We start from the raw sequence: 27,112 nt of genomic DNA, 5'->3' as shown, positions 1-27,112 counted from the left end.
CTGTTTAATTAATAAATTGATTATGTTTTATCACATTTATTTTCTTTATTTTTATGATTGTGCGTTTAAAACTATGTCTGTATCCTTTGGCGGTGATAACATGAAGTGTAAACCTCGCATAAATGATTTCTTCATGCGGTATAACCGGATGTTTCTCGCTTCTCCAGAGCCGGTGCAGCTCCAGCCTCTTGTCACTGGGAGGCCTGGTTGCCATCAGTTACTGGTTGTTGTTGGTACTGCTGTTCAGGGTGCAGCCGCACCGACAGCTAACGTGTCGTTAATTTGACACATTTTACTGGATCTATTTTTAGTTTCTTTGTATTGTTTGCTCTTAGCTTTCAGCTCCACCTTCTCACAACTTTTTCCACACCAAACTTTGTCTACAAGTTGCTGAGCGCACAGCGAATTATAGAGATCTGATTGGGCAATCCAGTGTCTGTAAGGAAAATGAACCAATCGGCTGTTTAACAAAACGGTAATGAAAGAGCTTTCACTGCCCTCCAGTGGTGAAAGTAAAGAACTGCACGTGTAAGACAGCAACAGCAACAATGCCTGAGGCTGCCCTGTAGTGCTCGTCGCTACCAGTTAGTTGGGATGTTTTACGTTCTCTTGTAGTCATTTCTCTTAATTTTTAATTAATTAATTTTATTACGATTTCATAAATAATGTTCTCGGATAAGTAAAAAAAATATCTCTCCCTGTCCTAAACAACAACGCGTTCTTGAAAAGAAACAATGCAAATGTATTTTATTTTATTTTATTTAAGTTTATTTTATTACGTCTCCCCTGAAGAGTCATTGCGCTACGTGTACGTCACCCGGAAGCAGGAAGTGTTCAGGAGCTTGTGAGTTGTCGTGGAGGCTTTGCTGCTGTTGTCGGTCTCGTCTTCCTGTTGGCTCAAATGGCGAGCTTCACGGGTCCGGGACTCTGGTGCTGGGCTCTGGTCCTGCTGATGCTGGCGGAAGCGAGCTGGCCGGTGGCGGCCGTGTCGGAACCGGGGAAGTGGGACCTGGACATCAATAACGTGAGTTTCCTGCTCGTACCTCCCGCTGTGATTCTGTGATGGTTCGTTTAGGTTCTGTGATGGACGGGTTGGAGCGGAGAGGAGCTTTGAGCAGATAAAACGTGTTTCAGCTGCGAAGCAGCCGCTAAAATACCGCTCTGTTTGCCCTGCGCCATAATCGTTACGCCGCTAACGGCTAACGTTAGCTAAAGTGAAAGTATTCAAGTGGCGCGTCACTCAACACGAACGATCCTGTGATAACCAGCTGCGCCATGAAGACGTTTGATATCAATAAAATCACCAGTTACTCGCGTATATGTGAAACAGGCCGATACCAGCCGCTCGTCTGATGCTGAAGCCTTGTTTAAAGATTCTGCTGAGAAATCCGTTGGGCATCTTTCTTTGCCTTTAGACAATAATTCTGATGGCAAAAGAGCCAAACGGGACAGGCAAAAAAAATACTGCTGAGAGGACAGAAGGAGTACTTTGAGTTATCGTGAATGAAGAGAGACTGGAGGACAGTTGGTGAATCAGGAAGAGGATTGGTAAGAAAGACAGTGACGGCAGCTTTGAAGACTGCAAGTGGACGCTTCAGATGACACACGTGGAGGCCAGCAGGCTTTTTAACCGGACTGTTCAACACAGTCCTGTAGGATGAGAAGATGCCTGAGCAATGCAGAAGCGGTGCTGGTACTTTTCAAGGACAAGCGCGATGTACAGAGCTGCAGTAACTACAGTGGAATACAGCTGATGAGCAAACCAATAAAAAGTGTGGGAAAGAGTCGTGAGCAGGTTAAAGAGAGGGGATAATCAGCGAGCAGCAGTATGGCTTCATGCTGAGAAACAGCTCCACACATGTGATGTTTGAGTCTGTGGAGCCAGAAAAGCAGATGCAGAAGACCTGAATGAGGAGGTGACAGAGAAGTATGAGAGGATGTTGGACATGTCTGAGGAGACGAAGTTTTGTGTGTCTTAAAGGAAACAATATCTGCTGATAGATCAGATTTTTAATCGCTGTGGGTCTGAGATCCTGCATTGGTTGGGCTGTAAGCACAGTCTGTCCACCTGTTACATGCATTAGTCTGCAGAAGACTGTAAAGCTGTGACTGTGCACTGGAAACCCAGACTTACAGTATGACGGTTAATGATAAACCAGAGTCATCAATGCTGCGGGTTAAATATCAAAGCTGATGCACAAAGACAGCACTGTCAGGGCTCGCAAAATCGCTAGCCCGACGTCCCGGCCTATCATAGGAAAATGTCAGTGCTTTTGCATTCTTTGGAAAATGTATCTGAGTAATTATGTCATTGGCATCGGTGAGCCACTGTCACTATGTGACATATTGAAATCGCGTTTGAATTTGCGCTTGTTTTTTGCTTTCACTTTGCGATTGCGCGAACGGCGTGTAGAGAGCGACAGCACTGATTGGTGAGTGACGATTAATTGTGCACCAATTCCTCTGACATCGTCTTATCACTCATTAGCTTACTACGCAAACATGACAAGTGAAATCTCCCGCAGCTTAAACATGTGAGAGGTTGATCGCGCAGAGAATCGCTGAGCTTATGTGAGTGCGTGTGTAAAAGCAGCAGGATTCAAGCCGGTATTTTAGTTCTGCTGAGCCAAATAAGACAGGTCAGGGTGAAGAAGTGACAGCCAAAGAAAAGCTTACCACAAAACGGAGAAGTTATGACAAATCAGACTATAAGGCAAAAAGAAAGTGCAGCTTTATGGTTTCATGGACAAAATAATTTCTGTGGCTGGAACATGACGAGCTAAATAACATGATGTTCTGCAGGTGTGTTGTGAGTCGACAAGCGCCTTTGTTACTGGGACCAGTAATTTTAAGAAAGACCCCATTAGAACCCATGACAAATGCAAGAAATGCATTATTGCCCAGTCTGCAGTATCTTTCCCAGAACGAACAGCAATTGCAAAAAACATTCTAAAAATGAACCGAGCACAAGAAGAAGTCCTGACAAAGCTGTTTAGAGTGCTGTGTAGCAAAGAGTGACCTACCACTGGCCAGATTTAGCAAACTTCAAAAAGCAAACGTCCTAGATGTTGGTTCCACTTGCCTCTTACCAGTGACTCCAGTGGAAATGTCAGATTCATGTCCTACGCAGTTCTTACAAGTTCATAGAAATTTCTGTTCAATGAGAGCCAAGTATTTGAGTTGATGATTGTCATTTTTATACAGTTGTTGTGATTTATATTGTAACAATTTTTTGATTAATTTTTGTTTCTGTTACAACGGAAACAAAACGGGAAACAAAACATAAAAAAATGCTCTTTTTTTATTCGGGCTACTTGAATTTATTTTTACCAAAAACTGCAGAGTGCCGGCCCAAAGGGCTGCCAGGGATTTAGAAATTTTGCGAGCCTTGACACTGTACCACTGTTTTTAATCTGCACAACCAGCAGTGGTGTGGAATTAAATACACAAAGTTCCCGAACACTGTAAGCCACCTTTCCAAAAACAGGAACATGAACCACTGATGTTGTTATCAACTGCCAAAGCGAAGGCCTCAGATCATCGGTTAACACAGAGTAACACGATAACAGGCATCTCCCAGCTCAGGGGCTGAAATTTGTATTTCCTTTAATGCTTCACACACGGGGCTGCAAATGAGTGTTTTTAGGAGTATAGCGAAATAGTTTTATCACAGTCCTGGTGATTTTCCTTTGGTGGAACTTGTATGCAGAAAAACCCTGAATTTATCGACTTTCGGGAGGGACCACGGCTGGATGGAGGGCACTGTGTTTGTGTGGGCAGCTGGAAATATCGGACTGGGACCGCTTACAAACAATAAGCCTGCAGGTTACAGGCTTTAGTCTCCCAGGAGATGAGTAAAGATCATAATTAATCAACACATTTTACAAGTCATGTAAAAACAAAGCCCACCTTGTGTTAGCTGTGAGGTTTTTCACATCAGAACAGAATGAAACAGATATCTGGTCCTGACCAAGTGATCGCGGTCTCGCTGATTTTATTTTAGTGCAGTTTTGCATGCTTTTTTTTTTTTAAAGCGCATTGTGTTGTGCGTCCCGATCGGCTGTAGATCGTTGTCGATCTCCTCCGTGCCGTCTCTCCTGTACAGTACATCAATCACCAGCAGTGTGACTCTGTAGTGCTGTACTGTAAGTTTGTAAGTTTTCTCCCCGACAAACACGACAACGTCCACGAAACACACGGAGACGTCTGTTAGCCACCAGCTCGTAGCTAGCTCAGGTTCAAGCCTCACTAGAGCCGGCGAGAACAGCGACATCCCGGCACATGGTTTTCAGATCTGTGCCTACTCAAACATGATATAGAAGTCACTTAGATAACTTAAAAATATTATTGTTTGGCTGAGATTAAAGTTCAAATTTTCACACAGCTGAATAAACGTCAAACAGAAAACTGATTAAACAGAAGTGTGAGACGGTCGAGAGTTTACTCCTGTGTCCTGTTATATTTAGATAGAAAGAACAGACGGACAAATTTATTAAACTCCACCGAGACAATCTGCAAATGTCATTAAAAGTTTAATAAACCATCATCTTGTCTTTATTGTTAGTTAGCACAGACCTTAAACACTTAAAGCTGTAAGCTAATGATAGTTATATAAGAGCAGATGCTGCTGGTGCAATAAGCTGTACGTCCAATGGATGATGATCTGACTAGTCGACTATCAGAATAATCGTTTGTGGCAGCCCTAGTTGTGACTTAATTAACTGTCAGAGAATAAAAATGGATTTTCTTTGTTTGTTTCAGGCTGTCCTGAAGGACCAGACGTACTTCTTCTACAGTAAAACTCTGTTCAATAACAGCTTTATCAGTATCAAATGTAAGCAGATGTTTCTTCTTTCTTAAATCTTTATTTTACAGAGTTGGATAATAACGTTTGGGTTTGTCCAAAAAGTCCAGTTTATGTTTGCTGTGCAGGCAGAAGCAGAAACTAATGTCTCACATTCTGAAAGAAAAAGCTTACTTAAAGTGGACTTATTAAACTTTATTTTACAGAACATATCACGTGTTCATATTAAATGTAGGCAGACACTTTCAGGTTTACCTGTGTGTCTGTCTGAGAGGACAGAAGCTCCACCCACCCACTCTTCAAACGTTTTGTTAATGAAGGATAGCCAATCAGAAGAAAGCTGACTTTGAGCATTGGTTTAGAAACACTGGGTCAGGTTAAAATTATGAAGTGAAATAAAGAAAATAACAAGTGGAACAGCATTGCGGCCTAGAAGTGAGTTAATTTGGTTTGTTTGTGTGTGCAGTTGTATCAAAAGACTGCACCACCTCTCACCCGATCCTGAACATTTCCTGGTATCTGAGGAGCTCGCGCTGCAGCGACGAAGTCTTCAACCTGAACGTAAGACGCTCTGCTTTCTTCTCTGGAAACTGCTTATTTGGAGTATTCACTACTTCCATGTTTTGGACTTCTGCAAACTTCTACAGATGATCTGAGTATTTTCTTTTAACCTGTAACTTTGTCGCACACAGACGCTCAAAAACACAGAGTCCGAACATCATTACTGATTAACAGTTAGGGTTGGAAGTTTGTGGACAGTTTTGCCTTTGTGCACTAGCCCGAGTCAGACAGTCACGTGAAGTGCAGACGTTCAGCTTTAAGGGTTTAACAGACGTATTAACTCCAACCATTATTCATTGAATAATACAAATAACGGGACAGGATCAGTAAGGAGGTGATGTATAACTTGACTTTTAAAAAAAAGGATCTTCAATGCACATTTTTTGTGCTTTATTTACGGCTCTGACCACACAGGCTCCAGTTTCTTAACAGCAACACTGATAACACAACATCAGCAGTGAGGATGATGTTGTCATATAGCACCAAATCACAACAACAGTCGCCTCAAGGCGCTTTATATTTTAAGGTCGACCCTACAGTAATATGTACAGAGAAAAACCCACCAATTATATGACCTCCTATCAGCAAGCAGGTTAATGTGGAGTCTGTCCACACACACAGGAACACAGCGAGGAAGCAGAGGTGATCCAAGCGAGCGGTGCTTGTTCCTCTAGTCACCTTTAAAGCAAAGCACCTGATCCACAAGCTTCAGCGTGAAGGAAGGAGAACTCTGTAGATGCTTCATCCACACAGAGAAAAAAGAAGCTGCATTAAAATATGCAGATGAGCTGTAAACTTCTTCTGATATGATAAACTGTCTACGGCAGTGATACCTGCAAGAAGCAGGGGTGAATCTAAAGGTGGGCATGGGGTGCATAAGACCATATTTCTTTCCAGGATGTCATAACATTCTGACTTAAAGTGAAATTATATATTCTATTAGTTAATTTGCATTAATATTTTAAAATACAAACACAATGCTTTTTTTGAAGGGCAGTAAAACTTTGGCTCTGCTGCAGACGAGTTGATGCAACACTTCTCCAACAGGAAGTGTTGCAAACCTCAGAGAATGTTGATATGCTTGAGTTGACACACACACCCCACATATACGTGTAATCTGATGGTCTGCGGGTAAAGACTACAAAGATGGCGGCCCTTCCCCAAACCTTTGGGCCTCGCTGCGTCTGTCCTCCTTCTGTTTACACTCCACACAGGAGCGTTCCCAAACAATCAGGATTCAGTTTTCACGTTTCATTTTCTTTTTTCTGTCATCTAGTTGCTTTCCCACTGAATGCAATAACAACAATCACAGTTTTAATTGTTTTTTTAAATTCATAATCCTCGGACTGCTATAAGTGTGACAACACTGAGTCTCGTCTCAGGATCCAACATGTCAAATGATCACATGTGTGCCATCTGCAGGAAGATCTGGCAAAATGGTACTCCATGTCCGAGAGCGTCAGGAGAGAAGGAGGAACTGGGTCCTATTCTTCACACACGTATGATACAATCCACTGTGACCATCAGAACCCCAAGGTGAACACACACACGCGCACATACAGTGCAAATACTGAATGAAGTGTCTGTGTGGTGATTGAACGCTAAGACGGGCGTGTTTGTTTTATGACTCAGTTCAACCTGAATCAATCGGAGGCGATACATCCACTGAAACCACTGCATCAGGCACAGGTGAGCTTTTTCCTTCTGTTCTTCACAATCAAAAAAGCCAAACACCCGAAGCACTACGGCCCTTTGTCTCGGCAGCTAGCTTCAGCTCTGTGTACTGACTGTACTCCCAGTTTGACCCTTAGAGGTGTGTCTCAGACTGCGCGTGTTTTACATGCTCTGCGTGTCTGATGAGAATCATCATGGCCGCTTTGCTCACACACCTTTTCTGGTTTGTCCGGTTGGTTTAAGCTGCTGTTTGTATTTCAGCCAAGCACAGGAAACGCTTCAGGGAGACGAAAGAGAGAGGCTCCAAAGCCACAGGTGAGCACATCATGCACACGCGTTGGGTATTCATATCTTGTGGGGACAAGGATTTTGGTCCCCACAAAGATATGAATGCGCATTCACTGAGCATAAAGGGGAGCATGCAGAAAATGTAATTGCATGCCTGCATAAATACACAGTGTCAGACCAACAGTTGAATTTCAGGGCGTTAATGTGTAAAATAACGAACAGCAGAAGCTGAGATAAGCTCTTTCCACGCTCGTAAAAACAGCTGCTGCTCTCAGCTTCACCCTCCACAGATTGTGCACCCTACCTCACGCCCTTTATAACCCCACGCTCCTGTTCCTCATCTAGGATCAGTATGAGAGCTACACTAGTTTGTGCCCCTCTGAGCCTGGGCTTCTGTCTCCGCCCGGTCTGGAACCAGGGCTCCTTAACATTTAAGGAAATTATGTTGATAATAAATTTAAATAATTGTGGGAGCAGCTGAAAGTACCTTTACTTTCTCTGCTGTGGCAGCAAACAAAGCTTTGTGATGTTCTGATTTGTGTGTTTGCTTATCTGTTGTCTTCAGTTAATGGAAGAATAGGAAATGATGTCATTGTTGTGCATGTTTTGGACCAAATTACGAAACGCTTCATGGGACGAAGTCGAGTGTTTGAGTCAGTTTAACTAATGTTGTTCTTCTTTGTCTCACAGTCAGCAAAGACGAACGACACCGTCAAAGATCAAAAACAGGTCAGCTGCTATTCCTGAAAGATTATCTTGTGATCCCAGGACATCCAGGTGGAGGCTTCTTTAAATTGATGTAAAAGCTGCGCTCTCTCCGCTGTTGCTCAGGCTGGGAATCCTGGTTTCGATGCGGTGGCTCAGAGCTGGGATGACGGACCCTACATGTTCATCCTCAAAATCGAAGACAAGAACCAGCAGTCTAGTGCCAAAAATCCATGGAACCTGAAGCGTCAGTGCACGCGCATACATAAAACACAAACACAGACAGCTGTCTGCATTAGTCTCAGGATTAGTTAACAATCAATGAGATTTACAATTGTAATTAAAATATGTTAAGTCTGTGTCTCATAATGAAATCATTCAAAATCACAATAACAGGCTTTTTAAATAAAACATTTCAACCAGCGTGTCAGTGAAGTCTAATCAGAGCGAATTTGAGAAACATCAACTGCAGTTCACCTGGTGTTGCTGCAGGGGGCGCTCGAGAGCTGGTCCTCAATCAAAGGCGTAAATCAGGGGTGTCCAACTCCAGGCCTCAAGGGCCGGTGTCCTGCAAGTTTTAGATCTCACCCTGGGTCAACACTCCTGAATCACATCTAAATCCACATCCTGGATCAAGGACGCATCTAAACCCAGCAGGACACCGGCCCTCGAGGCCTGGAGTTGGACACCCCTGGTGTAAATGAAACTAAACTGGTGAAAAACAACCATTTAAACCTGCTTCTGTACAACAAAAGAACATCTTTGATTTGGTTTTTCTCAAATCCAGCATCCATAACACGTCCAAACTGAAATAAAATGACTTTCATGTCCTTCAGTTTGTTTTAGAGTGAGGCTGATTCTGCCTGTTTTTTTGGGGTTTTGTTTGTTTGTTTGTTTGTGTTTAAAGCTAGCATTTGCTAAAGGAGGCTGATTGGTCGAGTAGAGGACTATAACATGGAGCTATGTTGAGAGGAGTTGGATGGTCTGCTCTGATGTTCAGTGAGCAGAGGCTACTTTATATAATGCTTTTAGTCACCGTCTGATACCCACTCTGTTTGCATTTGCAGTCGAGATCAGTATGAAGGGTCCACATGGCTTTATATCGGCGTCCGAATGGCCTCTAATGATGGTAAGAGCAAACACGTGCACGCAGAGAAATTAAAATGATATTTATTTGCTCTGGTATTTAAAATGCAGCAATAAGTCATTTACTTCCTGTCGCTCCTTTCTTCCAGTTCTACATGGTGATGTGCATCGTGTACGTGCTGCTCGCCGTGCTCTGGTTGGTTCTGTCCGCGTGTTACTGGAGGGACCTGCTCCGGATTCAGTTCTGGATCGGAGGTGTCATCTTCCTGGGCATGTTGGAGAAAGCCGTTTACTATGCCGAGTTCCAGAGCCTCAGATATGAAGGCGTGTCAGGTAGACAAAGACGCACACAGGTGGTGGCCCACGTGGTTTGTGACAGAGCTGTGATGAATATCCTGTGTCACGTGTCCTCCTGCAGTCACCGGGGCGGTGGTGTTTGCTGAGGTGCTCTCTGCAGTGAAGAGAACTCTGGCCAGAGTGCTGGTCATCATCGCCAGTCTGGGATACGGCATCGTCAAGTGAGTTTCACAGCTGTTACTGACGGCTGGCAGGTGCTTTATATGTTTCCACTGTGAGAACCTCCTCTGTAGTAGAAGGAAGGACCGACTCTGAGGCTGATGTGTCTGAAAACCTCCAGCTGTGCAGTTAAAAACCCAGCAGCTTAGCTGAAGCCAGTTAGCAGATTTACGAGCCTAGTGCCGGTAATGTTATGCACCCGTTTGCCACCAGATGGAGCTGTAGCCCAGCATCATCGTAGAAAAATACCATAAATGTTCATTTAGGCCTGGAAATTGTTTTGTTGTTGTTGCAAAAAAGGTGTACTGGGAAACAAAAATGCTTTTTGTGACATTTTTGTCTGGTGGTGTCCTATGTGATTTTACTAATGTGAAATATGTGCTGTGGCCAGTGTTGGGTAAATTACTTTAAAATAGTAACTTAGTTACATTACTAGTTCTCTCAAAAGTAACTCAGTTACTTCAAGTTACTCGTTACTTTCAAAATAACTAGTTACTAGGGAAAGTAACTTTGGTTTTACTCAGACTTCTCTTGTTAATGTGTTGCTTCCATAACTTTGCCAGTCTTCTAGCTTGCTTACTTGCCACAGTGCACTGTGCCACCGACCAATAGACAGGAAAAGATAATGTGCACATTTCCACGAGAGAAATCCCACACCTGGACCGTCATTGACTGCTGCCATGATTCTAGCCTACGTCACAGCGTCATGTGCGCCTTTTACATCCAACACAAAAACTGCAGTCGTGGTGCTTTCGATTGCACTCAGAACTCGGAAATTCTGCCTTCTGAATAGGAAGATGTAGGTAACACCAGACTGCAGATGAGCTGCATACAGGGCTGGACTGGGACAGAAAATTGGCCCGGGCATTTTGACTAGAGACCGGCCCACCAATATAGGAAAAATCATAAAGCCTTTGAATGAAAATAAACACTGTTGTGACAGTGATGTTCACTGTTCTGATGGTATATATGCATCAATCTATCAATCGTTTGTTGTAAGATTCAGATAATTATTTTTTAAAAGCTAGATATTTTAAATGAGAATAAGAAAGAAAAGTATTTCTTTGTGCCCCCCTTTCCCTGTTAATGCCCTACCTGCCCCCTGGCAACACTTTGCTAGACCCGCCCCTGCACAGTTACCAGCTGTCAGCTACATAAAAAAGGATCCTGGTGTTATTTGTCTCTCAGAAACAGCTCATAACTTCCCTTCAACTCATTCATGTCACCTAAAAGGTAAACCTGTTTCTCCATCACCTGTTCAGCTCTGATGATTCAGTAAGGACATCTCCTGGTTTCATCCTCATGTTTCCCTCTCACCACGTATCCAAACCAACATCATGACCAGCAGCTTTACAGCTGTGGCTCCAGCAAACATCAGCTGATACTAGAAATTAATATTAAATAAATTCTAACAACAGCTGATCAAGCTTAAACGTGCTGCTGTTGTTTAGCGCGACATCCGCTGGTTTCCTCTTTCGGCGCAAAGTGAGCGATAAACAAACAAGAGAGAAAAGCCGATCAGCTGATCATTGATCAGTTTCATGATTGAAGTAGAAACGGGAGAGGGAGGGGGAGAGAATGAGAGAAGAAGAGGCAGCTGTGCAGCAAAAACAGAATAACTCCAGCTTTGTGTCTTTTTCATTGTAGCTGAATTACGGGACAAACTGTTCCTTTTCACCTCAATAAGAAACGCGTAATATTTTCTCTGAATACCAGACGGGACGGTTGACAACTCTAATAACTTATGAACAAAATAAAGTTCAACATCAGTAACTTCATAGCACCACCCAGCTGTATAGAAACTCCGTCATGCTAGCTAGCACGCAGTACGGAAAAAGTCAGAATAACGAAAATAAACTCCACCTAAGCTTGGTTCATATCTGACCCAGAGAGACTGCAGGTCATAACTTCTTACCTGAAGTTCAGTTCACACTTGGACCAGCGGCCGCCTCGGGTCTCTTTTCCTTCTGCGTCCCCTTTCCATCCTCCACCTGCTGCCTCCACCACTTGCTAATGTTACTGAATCTGTGGAAGCTCTGCGATGCCACCACACGAAGTAACGAGTAACGAGCCTATCTAAATCCCAGTAACGACTAACGCGTTCCTGATTTTGGCATAACTAGTTACCGTGCTCGTTACCACAATAATAACGTAGTTACTGTAACGCGTTACTTAATAACGCGTTAGTCCCAACACTGGCTGTGGCTCCAAAACGTTGGGAAACGCTGTTCTATGTAATCAGAAGTCTTTGGAACCAGAGGAGCCCCCTGCTGGTCTTTAGTGGTGTCACTTTTCAGCCCTGAAACTACATCTATGAAGTCCTGGATGGGTCCAGAGTGCTTCGTATTATTTTGAATCCTCGACATAAAGGAGAAAGTCTTACCTTTAGTTACATAATAATAGGATATAAAAATTGCTTGTGTCGAGTCTCCAGTCAAGTCTCATAAAATAATCAAAACATTTTGCTGACTTTGCTCAAAAATACGATTTCCTCCCTTTTCTGTTCTGTGCAGCGTCACATGACATTACTTTTAAATGCAGACCGCTGATGCTATCGTCAGTTCTGCTGATCCAACCAGAGGACTGAACGGACTCCATTAAAATTTATATCATGCATCAAGGAAAGTTAGAAAACCCAAAAAGAAATGGCGCACAACTCCATCCTCAGATCAGTGCGGCTACCTGATTGGGTTACAGGTTTTTGTTTGTTTACCTGGCTCAGAATCGATGTCATGTCAAAAGCATACTCTTTGCATTTTTAAAATTTCATTCACTAAACAAAAAAAGTTTGATTCCAGCTTTAAACAAGGAGGAAGATAAGAGTCTCTGTAGCAGATCCCAGAACTTGCTTGTGTTTCGCGGTTTAAGGGATAACCGCCATGTTTGCAGATGGGGAATCCTCCCATAGATTTCTATTAATATCACCACTGTGGAAATGCAGTCAAGCGGTGAACTGAAAGAACTTTGAGATCCACTGAAAGTGTTTCTGATTCCATCCATCCATCTCCTTCTGCTTATCCGGGACGGGGTCGAGGGCACAGCAGCCTAAGCAGAGAAGCCCAGACCTCCCCTTTCCCAGCCACCTCCTCCAGCTTGTGTGGGGGAAGACCAAGGTGTTCCCAGGCCAGCCAAGAGATATAATCTCTCCAGTGTGTCCTGGGTCTGCCTCGGGGCCTCATCCCGGTGGGACATGCACGGAACGAGGCACCCAGGAGGCACCCAGGAGGCATCTTTGTCAGATGCTCGAAACACCTCAACTGGCTCCTTTTGATGTGAAGGGGCAGTGGCTCTACTCTGAGCCCCTCCTGGATGGCCGTACTCACCCTATCTCTAAGGGAGAGGCCAGCCACCCTTCAGAGGAAGCTCATTTCTGCCACTTGTATCGGCAACCTCGTTCTTTCGGTCACTACCCACAGCTCGTGACCATAGTTGAGGGTAGGGACGTAGATCAACCGGGAAATTGAGCATCTGCATCACTGCGGCCGCTGCCCAGTCCGTCTGTCGATCTCCCGATCAAGTCTGACTTATTGCCGATATGTGGACCAATCTCTTGCAATAGTTGTATAGGGACTGAATGGCCGTAGCAATGGGCCAGACACCCCATACTCCCTGAGCACCCCCCACAGGACCCCCCGAGGGACACGGTCGAATGCCTTCTCCAAGTCCATAAAACACATGTAGATTGGTGGGCAAACTCCCATGCACCCGCAAGTATCCTTGTGAGGGTAAAGGGCTGGTCCAGTGATCTATGACCAGGATGAAAACCGCATTGTTCCTCCTGTATCCGAGGTTCGACTAATGGACTAACTCTCCTTTCCAGCACCCTGGCATAGACTTTCCCAGGGAGGCCGAGGAGTGTGATTCCCCCTGTAGTTGGAATACAACTGGGGTAGCTCAGGAGGTAGAGCAGGTCATCTGTTGATCGGTTGGTGGTTCGATCCCTGGCTCCTGTCTGCATGCCGAATACACTTGCTCCCCACTTGCTCTCCGATGCATTCATACTCCTATCAGAGCTTGGTGGCTCCTTCACATCTGGTGTCCACCATTTGGTGCGGGGGTTACCACCACGACAGGCACCAACCACCTTGCGGCCGCAGCTCAGTGCAGCGGCTTCGACAGTGGAGATGCTGAACATGGTCCATCCGGACTCAATGTCCCCAGTCTCCCTCAGAATGCTGTTGAAGCTGAAGATCTCGCGGACTGGGCCTCTGCTAGGCGTTACCAACACACCCTCACTATACATTTTAGCGTGACAGGTCTGTCCAGCGCCATCCCTTGCCACCTGATCCAACTCATTTTATATAGCGGTCATTATCTCCAGGTACAGTTCACACACACAGAGTGACGTTTCTCGTTTCTCTCCCGCAGGCCGAGACTCGGCGCTCTGCTGCACAGAGTCGTTGGCGTTGGTCTGCTCTACCTGATCTTCTCCATCATCGAGGGACTCTTAAGAGTCAACGCTGTGAGTCCCAAGAGCGCTGCAGTACTGTGTGTGTGTGTGTGTGTGTGTGTGTGTGTGTGTGTGTGTGTCTCTCTGACATGTTTTTCTCTGCAGGATCGAGGGGACACCAGCAGTAGAGTTTTGTGTGACATAGTGCTGGCCTTCACTGATTCCTGTATTGTCTGGTGGATATCCTTTAACATGTATTAAGAGAATCATCCTCTCACGCTTAATTAATCTTTTGAAAACTAAATAAAATCCGTCACACATAAGTGCACATAAATCACTGAAGAATGTATTAATGACCACACTGTCAGGATTTAATAAAGAGGCATCGGCGTGGGGAGGCATCTTTTTGTGTTTGTAGGGGTTTTCCTCTCAGAGTCATCGTTTTGGGAGGAGAGTATTGAAATGAATCATACCGAGGGTTTTTCTTAATTTAATGCAGACAAGAGTCTCTTTTGCACCTGTTGTGGCTGTGTTAGCTTCCATTAGGGGCGTTAATTTATTTGAAATGCCAGAGCGAGGTGTCCGTGCATAATTGGTTTGAGTGGACGGCTCAAAGCTGCGAGCTCCGTGCCAAAGGTTTGGTTCGGTCCTGTAAATCTCTGCAGGCTTAAAGCTGAGCCCCAAATGTTTCTGCTCTGCACATTTGAGCTACACGGACCTAAACTAGGTGTCAAATGCATCCAGGGAGCATCGGCAGTGAAGGTTTCTTTTTCCTGTTTCATGCCTTTTCTTGGACAAACACATTGCTTACAAGATTTTATTTTATTTAGAAGCCTGAGCCCTCGTCAGTGGCAGGTCACCAAAAGTCTTCGACTGTGGGGGGGAAAGTTACAGCAGTCAAAATGAAGTAAAACACACCGGATGTATAAGAAATAGCTGAAACGAGTCCAATCAGATAAAAATAACAATAAGCAAAATGAAAACGTCAATGAGGTAAAAATGGACCATCCAATAAACTAAAATAAGCATAAATTAAAGTAAAAACTGAATTTATAATAAAAAATTCAGCAAAGCAAAAAAAACCACAGAATTCAACTGACTTAATATTTTATGACACATTTAAGTCTAAATTTAAAGTCCAAACGAAGCGGCTGTTTCAGCTGCAGCCACCAGAGGGCGATACATCTCTGAACACACCGGGTCCTCTTGTTTGTCTCTTCCTGTTTGTTTTTCCCTGCTGGGGGATGTAAATGCGTCCGACCCACTAAAATATCCAATGATGGAGCGACATGAGGGATGCTGAATAAACTCCACCCACCTGCTGCACCCTGATGAGCAAAACAAACCTTTTAGACTGAACAGAAGCTGTTCGCTGTGCTGCGTGTGGGTGGGCTGTGTGTGCATTTCTCTTCTTCCTCTCACCCTTCTCTTTTCTGTTTACTTCCTCTGTTCTTTTCCTTCCCTTCCTGCTTTCTTGCGTCCCTCCTCTTCCTCTTCATTTTGTCTCCTTCGCCTCATCCTCCGTGTCTTCTCCTGTCTTTCCCTCTCCAGGCTGAAGATGATGTAGTGCTCCTGGCTGCTATTCCTCTGGCTGTGCTCGACTCTACCCTCTGCTGGTGGATATCCGCCGCTGCACCTTCCCCCCTTTCTAGTGAAAGTTTGGCTTTCTCTCCCTTTCTTTTTCACTTGTTTCTACCTTGCTGCTTTGTTACATATTTAGCCAGAGCTAACTGATACATGGACCCTTGAATCAAAGGTGTCCTTAAACATCAGAGGGTCCGTTTTGAGAGTTACCCTGAAGCACCAGGAGAACTCAAAGCATGATCGGCACAGAGAAAATCCGACAGGTGCGTCTGCTGTTGGGTTGTTCCTACCTGTGCAGTGGCAGGGAGGGAGTGGATGTTAGCTGAGTGGGACAGAGTTAAAGTATTAAATTGTCCTGCGTGTGAAGTGAATGTTGCATGACAAGTTTCAGCCTTCCTCTTGGTGAAGTTCCTTGACCGTGTCGTCACATCTTTGTGAGCCTGATTCAGACGATGAAGCTGCTGCGCCTCAGGAGGAACGTGGTGAAGCTCTTGCTCTACAGACACTTCACCAACACGCTCATCTTTGCTGTCATAGGTATTCAAAGTTCTCTTTGTGTTTAACATTTTATTTTCATGTCCTTGTTTTAAGGATGTTTGTGTGCTTTTCAGCGTCGGTCATCTTCATCATCTGGACCACGAAGACCTTCAGGATGTCCAAATGTCAGTCTGTAAGTGCTTCAGCGCTTGGATTCAGTTAAAGCTGCTCTCCAGCTTCTCTCTCTTTCATTTCTTGCTTTCATTTGGTTGGTAAATTTCATTGGAGAATATTTAACTGCAAAAATGAGAAGAATTACGATTAATTCGATTTATTCTCTGAACCGAGTTTGTTTTTTCTTCCTCACTGCTGAATCTCTCTCTCTCTGCAGGACTGGAGGGAGCTGTGGATAGATGACGCTTTCTGGCGTTTCTTGTTCTCCATCATCCTATTGGTCATTATGTTTCTATGGCGACCGTCAGCCAATAACCAGAGGTGGGATGTTGTTTTGGGGTTTTTTAATCCCCAGTCTCCAGTTTGTGTCTGTAAAGTAAAGCCATGTCCTCTGTGTCTGTAACAGGTACGCCTTCAGTCCTCTGGTGGATGAAGAGAGCGATGAAGAGGAGAAGGAGCCCATGATGAACGAGGCTTTTGGTCAGAATGCACACCCGCCTCACTTCTCTCCTCTTTCTGTTTAGCCTGAGATGAAATGAATCCATTAAAGTGGATTCGTTCGGTTTATTCTTCAGCTCCATGATTCACTCTTCATAATAATCCGTTATCTGATACTCAGTCCATCCTCCGTCTAGGGCGAGCCGTTTTAGCTTTTAGCCCTTTAAACCAGCCTTCTTCTGATTGGATGCCCCTCATTAACAAGAGCTTTGAGGAGCAGCTGTGACCTCATTATTAGAAACTCATTTTTAACACGTTAACGATGTTAAATACGTTTCCATCATTGAAACAGGAGCCATGCTGCACATGTGTGAGGTACCTCTGGTAAACGATCATCTACGTTTTATTATTTTTCTCACGGTTTGTTTGTTTTTCACTCCTTTGTGTCTCCAGAGGGGATGAAGATGAGGGGCGTGAAGAATGAGGCCAACGGCTCAGCCAAAGCTAACAAAGTGGTGAGTCAGAGGAATCTGAACACCGCCAGACATCAGCCCGTGTTAGTGGTTTGTACAGGAACCTCGCAGCAGCCGTGTTACTGGTCAGATTGTGGCATTAAAATGGTCCTAAAGGCACCAACAGCACAAACACAGTCCAGAAAAGTTGCTCAATAAGATAAGATAAGACTTTATTGATCCCACAACGGGGAAATTTTTGTGTCACCTCAGCTCAGGTACAGATATATGAAGGAAATACAAAAATAAAATAATAAAATGTGAACTAATGATTTATTTAAAAAAATTACAGTAATAAAGGAGGAAATTAGCTGCGGAGACAAAAGCGTATTTCTTTGTATCAGGCTGTAAACGTGCTTCATTTGTGCTGTAACGTTTTAACATGACTGTCAGCAGCTGGAGCCTCCGGTGGACGTCAGAGGAACTGCAGCTTTTGGTGCTCCAGCGTTATCTTAATTTTTTTGGATCCGTTGAATGGATTAGAAACTAAAACTTATTTTTCTTTTTTTTATATCCTTTTTTAAACTTTACTCACTAAAGTTTTTACTAAACTGATTATTGTTCAGTCGTGGTAGCTGCTTATTTTACTGCATTCAGTCACAGTTTCTGTAACAGCTGATGAACCCATGTTTAGTGTTCAAAGGAAAATCTTCTATTTGCATCATGCAGCATGATCCCTCATGTTTAATCTCCTTAGGATGAGGACCTGAAGTGGGTTGAGGAGAACATCCCGTCATCTATTGCAGATGTGTAAGTCGTGACGAGCGTTAATCAGTGTGAATCTGCTGATTATTGTAAATCACAAACGTGACACTGAACGTGTTTTCCCTTCCTCGCAGCGCCCTGCCGCCCCTGCTGGACTCTGACGAGGTAAACTTTCACTTCACTGGAAAAAATTGACATCACTTCAAACGTAAAATGAAACTTTGAAACACTGTGGAGAATTTAGAGCACAAAGGCACAAATGGTACCCGGAGTAGACTCACTGGGATCTGACCAGCTGATGGTTTAGTTATTAAAGTTTAAACTTTATCACAGTTTGAAAATTGTGTTTGAGGCCGCTAACAGATAAATAATAAATGAGATCGTCATCGTTACTGACAATAACCTGCAGGTAACAACGACAAAATCAAGCAGCACGCAGCTTTATCACCTGAGTCTGTTTATCTGCGTTAAAGAGAAATGCAGGAAGTGTCTCTGGACATGAGAAGTCCCGAAAGGTCCCCAGAGAGTGTGGGGTCCCCTCATGGGCTGCGAGGTATCGCATTTGAGCCATCAGAGCTCATTTAATGTCAATAAACTGTTTCTTTTCCAGTTAATTGAAATTCTGAAGTCTGTAAAACTTTGAAATCCACAGGAATATATAATTTTTAAAGGTCACATCTTTTATGCTTTAGAGGACAAGGTGCCCAACTCCTCTGGGATCAGGTGCAAAGTCAAGCAGATGTTTCTATTATAAACTATGTTTCTGTTATAGAGGGCTGAAAAAATCAACTTTAACATATTAAATATATTTGCATTTAAAAGAGAAACTGAACCAGTGGAACGAAGCTGCAGGGTTTAAATAGTGTTTTCATTTCTGTGATTCACCCTGAAACTCCACGTTATCATCATTATCACTTTATATTCATTTGTGAAGTAAAGCTGTGGTGGTTTGGATGGATCTCCCTCTGGAGACCACAGAGCGTCAAACTGTTCTCACCTGCAGTCTTACTGAGTTTACTCGGAGAGCTCAGTGAACGAACTCGAACTTATTGAGAAACACACACACACATTCTCGTTTTCATGTTTTGTTTGTGAGGACATCTAATTTACATAATGCTTTCCCTAGCTGCTAACCCTAACCATCAGCCTGAACCATAGCTATAACCTAACTGTAACCATGACTCTAAAACCACATTTTGAGTCTCAAAAATGCCCTCAGTCTCGTGAGGACGGCCACTTTTGTGTAGTATGTAGTATGTAGTATTTATTTATTGTCATTGTCAAGAACAATGAAATTGCGTTTGGGGCTTCCATACAACCCAAAAAAAGAAGAAAATAATAAATAAATACCCCTTAAAACTAAAAAGTGTACATATTTAACCCAGTGTGACTCCAATGCAATAAGACAATCCTTAGCAATAATGTTCGTAGAAATTCAGACAAAGACCTGAGAAACATGACAAAATACAACAATGCAACCCATTCAATATTATTGTACTGTGAGATATGATATCAGATATGATAGTTATCTATTTACGAAAGAGGGGGGGGGCAGGAGGGGGAAGAGAATAAAGATATGATGCACCAATGCAGACCAGTTCATTGCTATTAAGAAGTTGGATATGGTTATTGTCCGTGAGAGGGGGGCAGAGAGTTCAGGAGCCTCACAGCCTGTGGATACAGGCTGTTGGCCAGTCTGGATGTTCTGGCCTGTATAGACCTGTACCTTCTCCCTGAGGGCAGCAGATGGAAAAGGTGGCGCGGAGGGTGATGTTGGTCCCGCAGGATACTGTGCACCCTCCTCAGACAGCGAGTGGGGAAGATATTACTGATCTCTGGCAGACTTGTTCCAATAATTCTGCCAGCTTCCTTCACCACCCGCTGGAGTGCTTGCTGATCGGCCTTGGTGCAGCTGGGGAACCACACTAGAAATCCATACGTCAGAACGCTGCTGATGGCACAGTTGTAGAAGTTCAACATCAGAGATCTGGGAATGTGTGCGCTCCGCAGTCTCCTCAGGTAGTAGAGGCGCTGTTGGGCCTTCCGTGCAACTGAGGTGATATGGTTGCCCCAGGACAGGTCCTCGGTCACAGTTACCCCCAAGAATTTAAAACTGCTCACCCTCTCCACCGCCTCACTGCCAATGAAGAGAGGCAGATGGTTGTTATGACCCCTCTTCCGGAGATCTACAATGATCTCCTTGGTCTTTTTGGTGTTTAAGACCAAGTTATTGTCGTGGCACCATGACTCTAGTTGTTGCACCTCTGTCCTATAGTTTGTCTCATCGTTGTTGGATATAAGTCCGAGCACTGTAGTGTCATCTGCAAACTTAACAATGAGATTGGACGCGCAGGAGGAAATACAGTCATGGGTGAAGAGAGTGTATAGCAGAGGGCTCAGAACACACCCCTGAGGGGCACCGGTGTTGACCACAAGGGTGGAAGAGGTGTTCTTACCCACTCTGACACTCTGTCTACGGTTAGTGAGGAAGTCCACAATCCAGTTGCACAGAGAGGAGTTAAGTCCCAGTTGGTGGAGTTTGGGACGGAGTTTGTATGGCCGGATGGTATTAAAAGCCGAGCTGTAGTCTACAAAGAGGAGCCGTGCATAGGTGTTCCTGTGTTCCAAGTGCTTCAGTAATGTGTGCAGCACTGTGGCGATCGCATCCTCGGTTGACCGGTTCTCCCTGTATGCAAACTGGTGCGAGTCCAGGGATGGTGGAAAAGCAGCTCTGATGTGTTTAATGACCACTTTTGTCCTCATAAGTCACTGTTGGTCCCCACAAAGATCTCTACACAGGTACACACACACACACACACACACACACACACACAGCTTACGAGCAGCAGGGGGCAGCAGATCCACAGTAGACACCCTGTGCTGCTGGTTACGTCATACTGTTGTTTATCGTCCTCTGTGTTGTCATGGTGAGCAGAAAGATGTGACGCGACAGATGTGTGTGTGCGTGTGTGCGCGTGTGTGTGTGTGTGTGCGTGTGCTGCAGCTGTTAATGATCCTCTGAATAAAAACAAATTTGTATTTTTTCTCATCATTGTTTGTGTGATCAGTAAAAATGCTCCCGTGGCCTCAGACTGACGTCCAGCAGACGCCGCGCTCGTTTTAATATCCGTCTGTGTTTTTCCTCGTGTCCTCTGTTGGCTGTTCATTCAAACCATTTTCCAAATTATTTACTCTCTCGTCTCCAAACCGAGCCTCTTTAAGGCGTCCGGCAATCAACAAAGTGCCTCTTATGTAAAATCAATTTCTTACATAAGCGGCCATATGAACGCAGAGGGGTATTAAAACCCACAGAAGATATGAAGTGTGCACACGCTCTGTTCCCCGCAGGGCGAGCGGGCTTCGTTCTGCCAGCGAGGATAATGGACGTGTACGTAACGAAGCCGGCTCATCAAAGGGTTAAATTAAGGGGAAATAATGCCTTTAACTCCCTGCTCGTCACCTCCTTTTGGTAGATTATGTAACGCGTTCTTGTTATTTAAGAGATAAACGAGGGCTGAATCTGAACCCAACCTGCCTGTTATGGTAAATTACGCAATTCATCACGATCGAGGAGGAAATTCTGCCTCACCTGCCGTCACCCCGACGCTTTGTGTTGTTTTGCTACCTGAATAAATCCTGTTAACCTGGATTCTGGCAGCTGAGCCGGCGTGTGAAGATTCCTGCTTTGTTTGAAACGCTCCTCAGTGTCTCTCATGAAAACACGGAGGTGAAGACAGAAGCTGCTCTCTGACCTTCCTTAATCCCCGAGCCTGAAATAACCTGATGTAAAAGAGCTTTTTAATATTTGTAAATGGTGCTGACCTCTGCAGGTTGTCGCTCAGAGAGTGCACCGAGCTGTCAGAAAGGCCGGTTCTGAGCAGAAGGTTTAGGCTGTAGATCCACTCAGGACCATTGCTGTTTACGTCCATGCTGAGCTCCACTGTCCTGCTGTGGAAACATTTTGACTGCTTGAGAATGTAAAGCAGGGGTCACGTGGGACCAGAACCACCAGAGGGTCCAGTTCAGCTCGCCGGGCTGAGTCTGCAAAAGGTGCAAATTTCAGTGAGGTCAACTCCAGTAATTTTAACAAAAACACAAAATTCCCCGTGTGGCCGTGCAGGAGTGGAACAGCCTGCAGACGATATTCCAGCGTCGAGTCAAAAGGATGTAAATCCTTCCTAAATCTGTCTTTTTGTAAGATATGATATAGATGATTTTCAGGAGCTCTGAGGCCGTGCGTCTGCTCTAAGGTGGACGCTTCAACAGTCTGTGGGTTAAAGCTCCTGAAACTATAAACGTGCTGCTGTGTTTTCTGTTGCAGGAAACGATGACGACCAAGTTTGAGATGTCCAAGATGGAGTGAAGCACAAAAGAGAAGCTTTTTAAAAAAAACAAGAGACTGGCATCACCGAGAGGTACGCCCACGTGACGAGGAGGAGGGAGAGATGAAGGAGGGAACCGATGGGAGCGAGAGCTCACTGTCGCCGTGTGATTTCATCCCTGAACTTATGAGCTTTGTAAGCCTTGACCTGTACATACGCTGGGAGCAGAGTTGATGCTCAGATCCTTTTATTTCCTGTTTGTACTTATACGCCTCTCTGTATACTCTGCATACACAAACAGTATATTTTGACCGATTTAACGTTAAATGTTTTGTGTTTGTTGGATTTTTCACGTTTACACGCGCAGGTGTCTGTCTCCTCACCGCAGTGGGTTTTGGGGGCTTTTTTGGTTTGTTTGGTTTTTTAAGCTGAATGAAAAAATTGTGTTTTGATTTCTTCAACCTGCAGAGACTTAAATTGTGAATCATAAAAGTAAAATGTGAGTAAACATGGAGTATTTCTGATGAAGCTGAAGTTTGTCTTTCATGCCAGTTTTGTGTTTTCGTGGAGCTCGTTTAATTCTCATTATTAATTCATAACTTAACGTCCTTCCTGTGCTGAGACGGCTTGTTTGAGTTTGACGCCTTCTGCAGGCTCCGGTTCAGATGCCGTAAAACGTGCGACGAGGCCCCGACGCACAGGGTTTCATTACTGCACAGAAAGGAGCAGGAAAACGAAACGGCGCGGTCTGTCTTTGGTGATAATTTAGGTCTATTATTCGATCATAACGCCAAAAATCAGACCTCAGAGTCTGGCTGGGGGTAAAATCATAGACTGTATATAAAAGATGCTTTCCTAAATGTTGGCGCTTTGGCGCCAGTGGGGACTGTATTTGGATGAGAGCTGAGGTGCCGCATTATTAGCTAACATGGCTAACACGCTCACATCACAGATACCTGCTAATTAGCGCTGAGTCACATCCAAATAAAGTCCTCGACTTTCACTCAGACTTCATGGTTACTACAGTAACCTCACAGAAGCCATATAATTGGTCAGATGATGTCATTAAAAAGGCTCCAACGGTACAAACAAGGTCCAGTTCAGGGACTGGAATTACCCGAGGTGCCAGGCTGGAGCTGCCTGTGGCAGTTTTTAACTTGTCGATTTACTTGTTTCGGCTCCTTCCAGTGTTTTGTCAGACTGTGAGAAGTTTAAAGCTAGTTCTGCTGATCCTCTGCCATAAAAGGTTTCACAGCAGGTGGTTTGATTTTGCAGATTTACGCTGGATTCCCTTCCTGATGCAACCTCACAGGGGAATTGTGGCTCTGGCTTGACCCAGCGACCTTTCTCCTGCCAACTGAATGTATGAATCACAGCCCCGCGGAGCCCCTGTCCGATTTTTTACAAGTCTAAAAGAACCTGGCAAACACTCAGACACACCAAAGTAGCAAATACTTCAAACTCGGGTTGTATCGACAAATTTATGGTCATCTACCTGGAAGGTTGATAGTCTGGATGCCAGAGTATTCCTCTGAAAGGCACCGAACCCCAAAGTGCTCTCAGATGCATCCACGGCAGTGTGAATGTTAGAAACTGTGCTCGTGTCAGTGAGACGCTGGATGAAGCCCTTTGAGTGTGCAGTTAAGAACCAGTCCAGTCGCCACACTTGGTTCACTGTCACGACTTGTTAGATCCATTCTTGCCCGATCAGCGTTTCAGCCTGTTGGTCGCTTTGTCGGCTTCTCCTCGTCCAACCACCGACCAAAGATTCTGGGTCAGATTACGATACGGGAATTTTCCTGCCCATGAATCCAAAGTTTCAAGATTTCTGCAAACTTCAGATCATGTTTGTCTTGTGACATGGAGCTCCATCATGCTGGAAGGTGCACAGATTGTCAGCAGATTGTTCCTGGATAGTTGCAGGAAGTCGGTCTCTGAGGATTCTTTCAGTATATTTCAAATTGATTTGTTTGCCGGTAAAATTACCTCTGGTTACTCTTCACTGCATAAGAGAATTTTTTTTTTTTAAAGGCAAAGTGTTTGAAACAAAACTGCCGCTGACTCACTTATGGAGCCTCGAGTGGACCCTGGAGGAACTGCAGCTTTTGGAGGACTTGGCTAATGATGTCACAATGGCTGCATCCATCTTTTATATTCAATTCAGTTTTATTTATACCGCGCCAAATCACAACAACAGTCACCTCAAGGTGGTTTATATTGAAAGGTCGACCCTACAATAATACATAAATAGATAAACCCAACAATCATATGACCCCCTATGAGCAGCACTTTGGCGACAGTGGGAAGGAAAAACTCCCTTTTAACAGGAAGAAACCCTGGAGGCTTCTTCCTATTTCCAGATATCCAGTCTGTGCTTCAGCCCCGGGAAAACGTCTCCTATTCAAACTTTGCACCATCTTTTTATCTGTCTGTTCGGCCGCCTGCAGTGTCTTCTCTCTCAGCCACACACACTCTTTACACAGCCCTGTGTGTGTGTGTGTGTGTGTTTCAGTCTAAGTGTTGACGCTGACTTGTCTGGATGGACTAAATGCTCCATGAATCGCCCGGATCAGCTGCAGGAAAACTCTCCCTGTGTGCTGCCCGCTCCCATCAGCCTGCAGCGCTCGCTCGCTTTCACAGAAATCAGCTCCACTTTCATCTTTTTCTCAGTGAGGTTTGAGGCTGGACTTTTATTTTGGAGGGCTGCTGATCCCGAGTCATATTCAGTGTTTTGTGTTTGCTTACATAATGCAGCTGCTCTCATAAAGTGGACCTACAGCAAATCCCGAGCAGATAAGACGGGTCTGACAGCGAGCATTGTCTCATTTTAAATCCAGCGAGCAGCAGCTGTTACAGATGAAAAGTGCGTCACATAAATAAAATCCATGTAATGCAGGCTTTGAGCTTTACACTGGAGTATGTGCGCAGCGTTCGCGCAGCAGTGTGTGATTACGGGGCCGTTAAATTTAGATGAAAAGTAAAAACCAAACATCTGTTCCTGCTGAACTGTGGACGCAGGAGTCGCTCAGTCGTCTGCGGCGATGACCGTTTGTCTCTGTGAAAAGTGTGTTTTTGTATCAGCTGTGATGTTGGGGAGAAACTTTGTTTTCCACTTCAGTCTGTAAAATTATTTTGCCGTTTGCTTTTTAAAAAAATCAGAAGTTGTTAATAAAAAGTAAGTTATGAGCTTTGCCCCTAAATTCTGATTTTACTCACATATTTCAATTCTTATGTGTTTGATATTTGCATCTTATGACATTTATTGTTTATTGGCTTTATTGGTTGTTCTGATTGGTTGTCTAATGACTTTTACACAGAATAGACTACCCGTCTACCCCCCTCCCTCGAGGGGGATAACCGGGTAGTCCTCCATGGAGGATGCCACCACCACCACCATCTGCTCCTGGATCTTCCAAACAAACCGGCCTCAATCAGCCCGACTCGGCCCGCACCTCCCGGACCCCTGCAGAGCTGCGTTCTCTGCCCCCTCTGAGATGAGACGGCGTACAGGGTGGAGGTAGAGAACTTGTCCCGCTGCTGCAAAGAGAATAACCTGAAGCTGACGTCTCATAATGGGTGTCAGCAGGCACAGACAGGTCCACTCAACTCTCACTGTAAATGGAGAACAGGTGGAATATGACCTCACCTGGTGTAGGGCTGGGCCATATCATACCGTTCACGGTATAATGTTGGGCAACGATAAGAAAATGAAATATGGCGATAGAATTTGGGTAAAACGCGCATGCGCTGTGCCTTTGTTTTCATACGCACATGGCGGAGAAAGCGGATCGTTGAATGAAACGATGAACCTGAACTGGTTTGTAAAAATGCTGCAGCTTCACTGGTGTGGAACTGGTTTAGCTTTCGTCCGTCAGATACACAACAAAGCACTATTTTTGGTAGAGCATGCTAGCGGGCCGTCGTTATTACCGTGTTGTTTGGAAAATACGGCGCACTTAAAATCAATCCTTTGATTTTTCTGAAAGTCGGCAGAGCCCCTTATAATCCCGTGTGCCTTATGTATGAACTCTGGTTGTGTTTACTGACCTCGAAACGATTTTATGTGCACGGCGCTCAAAAATCTGTCAGATGTTTCAGTACGACTTTGCTGAGCTACGAAGCCGCACCGCTTGATGGATTGTCGGAGCGTTACGGCATCGTAGGCAGGAGCCTCGCGGAGTGATACGTGCTGTGCTTCAACATAATGTTACCGCAGGGGTCGGCAACCTTTCTGATGACGAGTGCATCTAAAATTTGCTCAGCAGTCAGTGTGCCATATGATTGCTTTAGCAATAAATTTAATAATGCTCTATATTAACAGTTACACATTATATAGAACAACTTTATAGAATTATATTTGTTCGCAGATGTTGGCAGCTGTCAGCGAATAGTTATCAGCTATTTTGAAACAACAAAAAAGACTTTATCCATAACAGCAAATGAACTGTACAACAGAAAATGCAAATGCTATTTATGGCCTCCTCACAACAATGATAAGAAAAATAAAATGAGCCAATATGGCATGTTTGTTAATACAGAGACACACATGTTACTGTGATCTCTGGTCTCCCACTCAGAGACACAGGTCTCAGAGTGTCCAGCATTCAGAGGCTGCCTGAGGACACATGTGAGAGAAAATCTGCTCACACAGACATGTAGAGCCAAATACTGTCAATAAGGCCTCTGCAATGTTCTGAAGACAGTTAAACTTGTCAGGTAGTGATGTCCAGCAGGTGAGCATGCAGCTCCATGAACACACACAGCTGTGGATTCCAGCTGCGTCTGTAGTTCTGCAAACTTTGACCCCCACAGAGTCGAGCTTTTCAGTTCATCAGCTGCATTTCGATGTCACATTAACTGGCATTAACTCAGCCAG

General features: G+C 44.5%; 1 protein-coding gene across 2 annotated transcripts; it reads left to right on the top strand.

Moving 5' to 3' along the window:
• The first annotated feature begins 789 nt into the window (after positions 1 to 789).
• LOC113036113 (transmembrane protein 87A) lies at positions 790 to 22,770 on the top strand. 2 transcript variants are annotated; one of them, XM_026192196.1, is made up of 21 exons: positions 790 to 1,024; positions 4,762 to 4,834; positions 5,271 to 5,365; positions 6,788 to 6,901; positions 6,998 to 7,054; positions 7,301 to 7,354; positions 8,018 to 8,056; positions 8,159 to 8,279; positions 9,100 to 9,161; positions 9,268 to 9,451; positions 9,537 to 9,636; positions 14,003 to 14,096; positions 15,576 to 15,644; positions 16,037 to 16,145; positions 16,220 to 16,278; positions 16,477 to 16,580; positions 16,666 to 16,739; positions 17,151 to 17,212; positions 17,907 to 17,959; positions 18,049 to 18,079; positions 22,236 to 22,770. In XM_026192196.1, exons 1-21 carry the CDS (start codon positions 902 to 904, stop codon positions 22,275 to 22,277), a joined length of 1,719 nt encoding a protein of 572 aa, XP_026047981.1. In that variant the 5' UTR covers positions 790 to 901; the 3' UTR covers positions 22,278 to 22,770. The 2 variants fall into 2 exon arrangements, with proteins under 2 accessions (XP_026047981.1, XP_026047980.1); XM_026192195.1 differs by lacking the exon at positions 15,576 to 15,644 and adding an exon at positions 14,190 to 14,264 and having other exon boundaries at positions 791 to 1,024.
• Positions 22,771 to 27,112: the final 4,342 nt, after the last annotated feature.

Source organism: Astatotilapia calliptera, chromosome 14 (assembly GCF_900246225.1).
Source record: "Astatotilapia calliptera chromosome 14, fAstCal1.2, whole genome shotgun sequence".
Lineage (NCBI taxonomy): Eukaryota > Metazoa > Chordata > Actinopteri > Cichliformes > Cichlidae > Astatotilapia > Astatotilapia calliptera.
This window is presented reverse-complemented; position numbering and strand designations above follow the sequence as displayed.

What these genes read in the sequence shown, in the direction of transcription:
- LOC113036113 (XM_026192195.1), top strand. Translation starts at nt 902, where the DNA reads ATGGCGAGCTTCACGGGTCCGGGACTCTGGTGCTGGGCTCTGGTCCTG. An exon ending in AACCACTGCATCAGGCACAG is followed by an intron (nt 7,055 to 7,300) that starts GTGAGCTTTTTC and finishes TTTGTATTTCAG; the next exon opens with CCAAGCACAGGAAACGCTTC. An exon ending in CCGAATGGCCTCTAATGATG is followed by an intron (nt 9,162 to 9,267) that starts GTAAGAGCAAAC and finishes CCTTTCTTCCAG; the next exon opens with TTCTACATGGTGATGTGCAT.